This window comes from Panthera tigris, chromosome D2 (genome assembly GCF_018350195.1).
Source record: "Panthera tigris isolate Pti1 chromosome D2, P.tigris_Pti1_mat1.1, whole genome shotgun sequence".
NCBI lineage: Eukaryota > Metazoa > Chordata > Mammalia > Carnivora > Felidae > Panthera > Panthera tigris.
This window is the reverse complement of record NC_056670.1, coordinates 72,848,972-72,858,675: the sequence shown is the minus strand read 5'-3', so window position 1 is coordinate 72,858,675 and position 9,704 is coordinate 72,848,972. Positions and strand designations below refer to the sequence as shown.

General features: G+C 56.5%; 1 protein-coding gene across 2 annotated transcripts; it reads left to right on the top strand.

The window, feature by feature from the left end:
• The first annotated feature begins 328 nt into the window (after positions 1 to 328).
• VAX1 (ventral anterior homeobox 1) lies at positions 329 to 5,945 on the top strand. Of its 2 annotated transcripts, none has more exons than XM_042961214.1 (3): positions 329 to 569; positions 1,753 to 1,947; positions 5,905 to 5,945. In XM_042961214.1, exons 1-3 carry the CDS (start codon positions 329 to 331, stop codon positions 5,943 to 5,945), a joined length of 477 nt encoding a protein of 158 aa, XP_042817148.1. The 2 variants fall into 2 exon arrangements, with proteins under 2 accessions (XP_042817148.1, XP_042817147.1); XM_042961213.1 differs by lacking the exon at positions 5,905 to 5,945 and adding an exon at positions 3,786 to 4,364 and having other exon boundaries at positions 1,753 to 1,940.
• The last annotated feature ends 3,759 nt before the right edge of the window (positions 5,946 to 9,704 follow it).

Below are 9,704 nucleotides of genomic sequence, written 5' to 3'. Positions count from 1 at the left end.
GGGACACTGGACGTGCTCAGAGGACGCGGACGCTGACGAGGCGGCCTCGCCGCGGCTCCATCGGGATCCTGGATCAGACCCGCCGCCTCTCCGCGAGCGCGCCACTCGCCGGTCGCCGCTGACCCGCCCGCGGTCGCCGCAGCCGCCCCGCGGGGACATTCATTCTTGCCGCTTGCCTCTCTCTGGGCTGGGCGCAGGAGCTCCTTTGTAGGGTTTTGTGCCCGCGGCGCCTCCTTTTTTTGTTGTTGTTTTTTTTTTCTTTTTTTTTCTTTTTTTTCCCCCCTTTCTTTTTCTTTTCTTTCTTTTTCTTTTTTTTTTTTTTTCCCCCATGTTCGGGAAACCAGACAAAATGGACGTTCGGTGCCACTCGGACGCAGAGGCTGCCCGGGTCTCGAAGAACGCGCACAAGGAGAGCCGGGAGAGCAAGGGTGCGGAGGGGAGCCTCCCCGCCGCTTTCCTAAAGGAGTCGCAGGGCGCCTTCTCCGCGTCGGGCGCCGCGGAAGATTGTAACAAAAGTAAATCCAATTCGACTGCCGATCCGGATTACTGCCGCCGGATCCTGGTCCGAGGTAGGAATGGGGTCGGGATGCAGGGCGCGTGTGCTGTGGGGGAGGACTCGGGGGCCCGAGCTGCGCGCGGCTCCAGACGCAGGCCCGCGGGGAGGAGGTGTCGGCTGCGAACTCGGAGAAAGTTACTGGCCTTTCTCCCCCCCCCCACCCCCACCCCCAGCCGCGGTCTGGCTGGCCGCTGGGCACTCGCACCCGGGGCGCGCACTCTCCTGCAGCCTCGACCCTCCGAGTCCCGAGGGGCCCCGCCTCCTGGGCTGCTGGGGAGCCTAGGAGCTGCGCGGGCCGGCCGGGGCTCCGGGCTGCGGCCTCCGGTCGGGGAGAGGGAGCAGGACACTATGGAGGACGAGTGCGCGCTGTGCGAGCCAGAGGACCTGCCGCGAGCCTGCCTACGGGCTCCTGCGCCCTGGCGGGCCGAGTGCACCCAAGGGCAGTGCGGGAGCCGGGGAGCAGCTGCCGAACGCCGGCTACTGCCGGGCTAGTTGGCGCGCTGGGCCGAGGGCCCCGGCGCCGCGCTTGAGACTCGCCGCCGCCGCCGCCGCCGGGAGAAGCGGCTGAGCTGGGTCGCCGGGCCACGGATGTCGCCTCGGTGCTCCACTCGGCCCCGCTGTGCTGCGCGTTTTGCGCTCGGCTAGGGGGGCGGCGGTGGTGAGGCCCGGCCCCGGCCCCGCGCCGCCCCCGCCAGCAGATAGCCAGGCCCCGGCGGCCCAGACCGGGTCCCCCCTCCTTCCGCCGCCCCGGCTCAGGAGAGAAGGAAACCCCGGGGTGGGGCGCTGGGGCAGCGGGAGACGAGTCTGGTCCACGCGCCCCAGAGCTGGGGACGGTGGGCCCCGGCCTGGTCAGTTTGGAGACCCTCAGGCTACAAGGGGACCCAGACCGCGCAGCCGAGGCTCCCAGGCCTGAAGGATCATCAGCTGATTTGGCATTTTTTTTTTTTTTCCTCCCATGTCTAGAGGCCTCTATAAAGGCCAAGTCTGGTTCCGCCTCTCGTCAGCGGTGTGGAGTTAGCCCCCTCGCTTCCCCAAAACGCACAGTGTCTTTGCTCCCCGGCTGTGACCGCAGCCCTCCACCCCCATCCCCCACCCCAGACTGCAGGCAGCTGGCGGCCGTGTCCTCAAGCCAGCTCCGGCCAGGGAGGTGGAAGGAGACGGGAGGGTTCCGGTGGCTGACATCTCCCCTTCCTCAGATGCCAAGGGTTCCATCCGAGAGATCATCCTGCCCAAGGGCCTGGACCTGGACCGGCCCAAGAGGACGCGCACGTCCTTTACGGCGGAGCAGCTGTACCGGCTGGAGATGGAGTTCCAGCGCTGCCAGTACGTGGTGGGCCGAGAGAGGACCGAGCTCGCCCGGCAGCTTAACCTCTCCGAGACCCAGGTACCGGGTGGCCAGGCCGTGCACAGCTCTGCACAAGCCTGCCTCCCCATCTCTGTAACTGGCTCCTCCCGGGTACCCAGCCTGGCTCTGGACAGAGACGCCCAGGGGAGGCGGATTGGATGGGGTGAAAGACCTCAGGATTCCTTCCCTTCCATAAACCATTCCTTTCCCTCTACACCCTCACGTCTTCCAGGGCCTACACTCTGCCCTCCTTGGCCTAGCCCAGGAGGCCGCAACTGTTGTCCTTTGGAATTCTTTTTAGATCAGTCTTGAGAATAACCTGCTTGCCTCTTCTGCTCCACAAGGAACCAACGTTTGCCCCTGTCTTGGCCACGCCATTTTGGCCAGATTTCCAGGCACCACCCTCTTTGGGGACCCCAGGCTTATTCAACACCCAGGCCTGTTCTGCAAGCATGGGGCTGGGGCCAAAGGCACCTGGGTGCTGAGGGTGACAACTAGATTGCAAAGGCACACATGCCTGAGATTTGCCTGTGCAGGCAGGCCACCCTGCCCCTTGAGTCTGGACCCATTCCCAGCCCTGGGCACCCACTGGGCACCTAGGAGGCCCTGTCTTCTGTGACAATGATATATGGGATCAGGGGCAGATCTGGGGCCCTGGGAGCCATCACTGCCAACTGCGCTTTAGGTCTTTTCCTTTACATAAAATCCACATGATGTTACTGGAGTTAGTCACATAGACTCTGGACCCTGGACTTTTCAGGGCCGGAGAGCTTTGGGGCCTGGTGAGGGCATGGCATCAGCTTGGCCTAGGTAAGGGAGACTCCTTTCTGAGGGCCAGTCTCTTTCCCTGTGCCCAGCCCTGAAGCAGGTAAGGAGCATTTTAGGTCTGGGATCTGGGCAGAAAGCTGAGAACTGAAGACAGATCATCTTGGATGTTCTTTTTGAGTTTGAGTTGGCATGATAGCTTTTTCCTGTTTTCTCTACTACCACCCCTCTTAGGTTTACAAAATCTAGACCTTTCCATATAGCTGCTAAACTCCATTCTGGGCCACCAGGTAGGCCCGAGGAGGGGGCAGAGGGAGATGAGAAAGTGAGAGGGAGGTTGGCGGAGAGAATTTAGTTCACCCCAGCCTCCTGACTTCCTCCCATGATTCCAAAGTTCATGTTGGAGAACAGGTGATAAATGAAGAGTATCACTCAGAGCCTCCAATCCAGAGGCAGAGAGAGGAGGTGGAGATAGCTTGGCCTATAAAGTCCATCCTGCACAAATTATTCCTTCTACAGCCACCTTCCCAGCTTGCTGCTAGTTAATGGCCAAGTCTGACCCCAGTAAGCAAGTAACAGCCTCTTGAAGCCTTGGACAGTACTAATGCGGCAGAGGCTAAATTTGGTTGGGCCAAGGGCCTGGGTCCAGCAAAACAGAGCAACACTCCTCCTCACCCACCCCCTACTTCCCACACAGCAGCCTTCAGGCCTCACCCCTCTCCTGGAAATGTGAGCTCACAAGCCAGGATGATCCCCGTCTGGCTGCATGCAGGTAGCTAGGCAGCCCGGTGAAATTCCTTCTGGTCTTCCTTCCAGTTAGGATCACGGACATCTTTAATACTTTACTTATAATCTCTGACAGCCTAGGCCCGCTTCCACGACACGGAAGCCCAGCCTAGTGCAGCTGTGTCCAACTCTTGGTGGCCCAGGGAGCTCCCCAGCCAGCAACCTCTCCTGCTGCGAGGTGGGGCTGGGACCGGGGCTGGGGCTGGGGCTGGGGCTGGGGCTGGGGCTGGGAAAGGGACCTTCACGGAGCCCTCGCGTCCTGGGAGCCCGCCCCCCTTGACGCCGGTCTCCCCCTGCCCCTCTCTCCCGCCCTCCCTGCGCCCCTGCGCCCAGGTGAAGGTCTGGTTCCAGAACCGGCGCACGAAGCAGAAGAAAGACCAGGGCAAGGACTCGGAGCTGCGCTCGGTGGTGTCGGAGACGGCCGCCACGTGCAGCGTGCTGCGGCTGCTGGAGCAGGGCCGCCTGCTGTCGCCGCCCGGCCTACCCGCGCTGCTGCCGCCCTGCGCCACCGGCGCGCTCGGCTCGGCGCTACGCGGGCCCAGCCTGCCGGCCCTGGGCGCCGGCGCCGCGGCGGGCTCGGCCGCCGCCGCCGCCGCGGCCGCCGCCCCGGGTCCCACCGGCGCCGCGTCCCCGCACCCGCCGGCCGTGGGCGGCGCTCCGGGCCCCGGGCCCGCTGGGCCAGGGGGACTGCATGCGGGCGCGCCGGCCGCCGGCCACGGCCTCTTCAGCCTACCCGTACCCTCGCTGCTCGGCTCCGTCGCCAGCCGCCTGTCCTCCGCTCCGTTGACAATGGCCGGTTCGCTGGCAGGGAATTTGCAAGAACTCTCCGCCCGATACCTGAGCTCCTCGGCCTTCGAGCCTTACTCCCGGACCAACAATAAAGAAGGGGCCGAGAAAAAAGCGCTGGACTGATTTTACGTGTTTGCCTGTATTTATATTTATAGTATCTATTGTGGTGATATTTATGGACTCGCGTATTCGGCGCCCGAGGCTCCTGGGCTGGGCTTCCCGCTCCCACCAGGCCTCTGACAGCTCTCCTTCCCCATTAGTCTCTGCTACCAATCTTATTTTGGGCTACTTTTTTTCTACCTTCCCTCCGTCCTCCTCTCCTCCCCCCAACTTCCTTCTGAATCCAGGAGAATCCAAAGAATTGGGGGGGGGGGAATGCCCGAATTAGCCAACTGATGCCCCAACCGATGCCAGGCCCTGGAAGGAAAAGACTGGTTCTAAGTCAAAGCACAGGCCACCTGCTCTAGATCGGGCCGGGCCGCTGCTGCCGGTGATCATTCTTATGAATATTGAAAGAGGAAAGCTGCGCGCAGAGCCCTGGGGCTGAAAAAGCTGGTAGGTTTCGTTAGAGCAAAAAGGAAGACGTTCCTCCCTCCTGCCAGAGAAACCAGGGCTTTGGGGAGCCCCTGAGCCCCACTTTATGGACTGCTTGGGAGAGCCGATGCGCACGCAGCTTTCTGGCTGGACAAATCTTGCCGATTCCCCCCCCCCCCCCCCACAACACCTCTAGAGAAGCAACAATCACAACCACCCCCGACCTCAGGAGATACACCAAACATCACGGTGGGCAACGGCGGTAATACATTTGATCGGATCAGCAATAAAGCCAGAGTAATAACTACCACATACAACCAGATGAAGTGAAACCAGTTTTTAAATACTCCTGTCACAATCGAGTTTGGACGGCTTACGAAAATCCACGGTAGAGAACGCTCCGCGGGGCAATGCAAAATTCAAGTTCTGGGTGTCATGACTTTACACGGGAACTTAAAAGGAAAAAGCAAAAGGAAAGCCAACGCCGCTAGTGACAGACAATTCAGAATCTTTTCTCCGAGGCTGTTCGGGGCGACGGCCGACAGCTCCCCGCTCCGGGAGCGAGGGAAGGGCGGCTGCCGGGCTCTTCTCGCCAGCGTCTCCCCGACGACGCGCAGGCAGAATTGCTGGGCTTGGAGACGAATCGATGCCCTTGGCGTCCTCTTCCCCACTCCCGGATTCAGGAAACCCTTCCAGCACGCAGGAAACGACTGGATTTCAGAGCTCTTCTTGGAGGACCAGGTGTCAGGGACGGAGACGGGGACAGCGGGGCTACCCGGCCTCCTGTGTGGTAGTCTCGGTATTCAGATCAGCTACCTGCTCAGATAGGAAAGGCTTCCCTCCCCACCCCCCTCCCCCCACCCCACCCCCCAGGTTGCCATGGTCCCAAGTCAGAAACCCGGACCGCGACACTGTCACAGCCTCATCCCTTACCGGAGCCACAAACCTCCGTCCCCGCAGCCACGGCCACCCGCATTTTAACCAAAACTACAGACCTAGACGGCGAGGTGCCGCAGTGTCTAGAATGTATCCCTTCATCCGAAGCGAGCGCAGAGCATTTTTTAAAATAGTAATTTTATTGTAAATTATTTACGTCGGAAGCTCCCCACCCCTCTTTTTTTTCTTTTAGGAACTAGTGAAGAAAATAATGAACGATTCAAACATGGGTAGGTGTCACTGAATCCTGGCTACTAACTTTGTTCTGAATGTTTTGGATATTTGGATGTTTTGTATTTATGTGGTGAGAGTGAAATATATATATCTAAGATGATAAATGAGGTGTATTTTTGTCTTGTGTTTGAAGGATAAAAAAAACAAATCAAAAAAGAAGAAGAAGAAGAAAAGGAAGAGAGACCCAGCAAATGATATGTCTCGGTGGCCTGGGGACTCCTGGGGCGGAGGGTGGCAGGCAGCCCCAGAGCTCCAGGCCCTGCAGCCGTACCTGCCATGAGCTCCTGGGAGGAGGTTTGGGGCGGACTTTGGTCCCTAGAGACACAGCCGCCTGGCTAAAATGTTGTTTCACTTCTTTGAGTGGGTCTCACTCTCTCTCTGTCCCAATGGGTTAGACCTTCAGGCCCTGCCCCCCACCCCCATTCTCCCCGCGTGGTGTTTCTGGGTTTATTTAGGAACTTGTGTCCTGACACCCTGAAGTTCCTGCCTCCTAACACTCCCAGTTTCTAGAGTTTTCCAGCCACATCTCCAGGCTGACCGGCAGTATTTTGGATTCATGCAATCACAGGGCCCGGAACAGTTACGATTCTCCTTTTTTCTGATTTAGAGTCTCTCTGCCGCTAAGAGAAACTTGAAGGAGCAAGAGAATGGAAAAGATATTAATTCCTGCACAGACCTCTTCCTCCACCCCACCCCAGTATATACGCGGTGGTGAGCGGATGTAGCCGGTGCAGAGAGAACGCAGGGGTTGAGGAGGATACATCTAGACACTTTCCTAAAGCATGAGGCCCCCGGGGGCGCAGGCGTATGGGTCCTAGCTCCCTCTTCCTGGTGCCCGAGCACCAGGGTGAGGCGGGGGCCCGCAGTTCCCTTGGGGCACCTGCACAGGCCGGTCCCCTCGAACCCTCACGAGGGTATTGTGCCCGCACCGCAAGTTTGGGGCACCCGAAATGAGGCGGCGGCACAGTGTGGTCCGCTGAGTTCATAAGCTGAGTGTAGATTGGAACTCTGCGTGGTTTAGGGCCTTTGCGGTGAGCTGGTTGTTTTCCTGAGAGCAGCCACCGCCCCCAGACAGTCTACTTTTGTTTCTGGAAGTCGCTGCACCCCCCTTGGCTTGCTACCTCTGGGCTCCTCCCCTCCCTGTCTTATTTTCTTTAGCTGGAACCTACTTTCTCCCTTCTGTCCCTCTAAGGGTCTCTCTCCCCTGCTGCTCTGGGTCTCCGTCCCCTTGTTTCTCCTTTCTTCCATTGCTTCTCCCCAGTCGCTCTCTGTCTCTCTGCTTCTCACTCACATTCATTCTCTCTCTCTGTGTCTCTCTGTCCCCTATTCCTGTGCCCTCTCCCGGTGGCCCCAGGACCAAGGCGTGGGTGGCTCTGATGCAGTTTTCTGGCTGGTGGTTTGGGGCCAGTGAAGGGGGAGAAGAGAGCGAGAAGGTGGCATACATTTATGGAACAAAAGAAAACACAAAATCCTAGCTTCAGGGTCCCCACCAAGCTTAGCCCCCTCCCCCAGGAGCATCAGCCTGGGGAGTCACCAAGCAGATCCCTTAGAAGCTTTCCCTCCTTTCTCTTTTCACTTCCTTATCCCTAAAAAGGGGAAAGAGCTGCCTACCCCGTTTCTCTGCTCTCACCTCCCTTCCCTCCCTGGCTTTGGGAAGAGCTGCTGAGCTCTTCTCCTGCCACTCAGGGAGTGCAATTGTTCTTAACAAGACTCTTCTGCATAGAACATGAATCACAATTTTAATTAAAAAACGTTTATAGACAATTCATTTAATTTTAGTGCCTGTCTTGTTCCCCCTCCTTCCCCAAGGGCCTCCAGCAAGCTGCCTGGATCCCTGGAGGGCTCTGGTGAGGCCTCTGTCCTCCCTCTAGTGACTCACAGGCCAGGGAGGAGGCAGGTGGCCTCTGTGACAACAGCTGGCCCTGCCTGGAAGAAGGTGGAAGGGGCTCCTAGAGGTCAAGGAGAACAGCTGGAGTTGGGGGAGCTGAAAGGAATCTCATGCTCAGGCCTGCACAAAGCAATGTCCAAGTTAGCTCAGAGCAAAAAAGAAAAAAAAACCTCTCACCGAACTCCTGTGACTTTGGTGGTCAGGTGTGGGGAAGACGTGGGAAGTCACTTGGGGAGTTGAACTGGGACACAGGCTCAGATCCATACTTGCAGCTGGCCTGGCCCAGAGCAGAGTGTAGTCATAATAAATAGCATTTAGCAGCCCTTTATAGTTTACAAATAGCCTTTCACATATACCATATCGATTACTCCTTACTTGCAGAGTGCCAGCCTCATTTTAAAGAGCCACATGAGGCTTGGAGCAGTCAAATGACTCTTGCTGGAGGCTATGGCCCTTGTCAGAGCCACAAGACTATAAACTCCCCACACGGCCAGGACCCTCTTCTTCCTGCTTTTTTTTTTTTCTCCTTCTTTTCTTCTGCCCCCCCCCCCCCCCCCCCCCCCCCGCCTTTCTCCTTCCCTCCTTCCCTTCTTTCTTCTCTTCCCTTCTTTTATTCCTTCATACTTTCCTTCTGTGCCCAAAGTGTCTGGCTCATGGTACCTGAATTCTTTAGACTGTTTACACCCACATCTGTGGACTTCCATTTCCAGCCCTCTTTTTTGCTTCACCAGCTGCTAAGGATTTACTTGGTGCCTTCATCAAGAGGTTTGAATTTTTCTCTTCTTCCTGTTTTCTTTCTTGCGGGTATCCAACTCCTGCCCCTACTCCTCTCCAGAGTGACATCTTTTTTTTTTTTTAATTTTTTTTAACGTTTATTTATTTTTGAGACAGAGAGAGACAGACCATGAACAGGGGATGAGCAGAGAGAGAGGGAGACACAGAATCTGAAACAGGCTCCAGGCTCTGAGCTGTCAGCACAGAGCCCGACGCGGGGCTCGAACTCACGGACCGTGAGATCATGACCTGAGCTGAAGTCGGACGCTTAACCGACCGAGCCACCCAGGCGCCCCCAGAGTGACATCTTTAAACACCTTACCATCTCTACCTCATACTTCTGTAAAAAAACAAACAAAACCAAAAAACTTCTTTACGATCTAATATTCATATGGTAAACATCTATACGGTAAAGTACACAAAGCTTAAGCATACAGTTGATGAATCTTTACACACGTGGGCGCGCACACACACACACACACACACACACACTTCTTGAATTGTTTCAGTGATATTCTTCCAACTTCTCCTCTTAGGCCACATGATGATACAATGTTTTTCTCCTGTTTGAAAAGAGATGGTGTCATCTTGGTGTCCTGCTAATTGCACAGAAAACCTTCCAGGAAGTCTCTCCAAGGCTTCTGGACAGAATTAGAAATCATGTATTTCTTCCAGTCCCCTGTGGTGCTGAGTCTAAGTGACTTAAGTCAAACATCCGATCAGAACTTAAGGTCTACTAAGTCAGCGTTTCTCAAGAAACAACGGAAGACCACCTGCTTCTGAATCACCTGGAGACTGGTTAACATGCAGATTCTAGTACTTCAGCCCCCCACCCCCATATGAATCAGAAACTATGGGAGTGGGGCTCAGGAATGTGCATTATTAATAAGTTTCCCAAGTGATTTCCACACTAACATTTGAGAACTGTACTAAATGGCAAGTTCTCAAAACACTGCAACCTCCAGCATCTGGCCCAGGGCCTGCTGTTTGGTGGGAATACAAGGAATGTTTGTTAAACAAATTAATCCACATGTTCTGACACAATTTGGAGTTTCTTGGATCACATCATACCATTGTAACAACACTATGTCTACATT

Bases quoted from the DNA above. Each gene is read 5' to 3' on its own strand.
- VAX1 (XM_042961213.1), top strand. From the start codon at position 329: ATGTTCGGGAAACCAGACAAAATGGACGTTCGGTGCCACTCGGACGCA. The intron at 570-1,752 runs GTAGGAATGGGG...CCCCTTCCTCAG, and splicing joins CCGCCGGATCCTGGTCCGAG to ATGCCAAGGGTTCCATCCGA. The intron at 1,941-3,785 runs GTACCGGGTGGC...CCCTGCGCCCAG, and splicing joins TTAACCTCTCCGAGACCCAG to GTGAAGGTCTGGTTCCAGAA.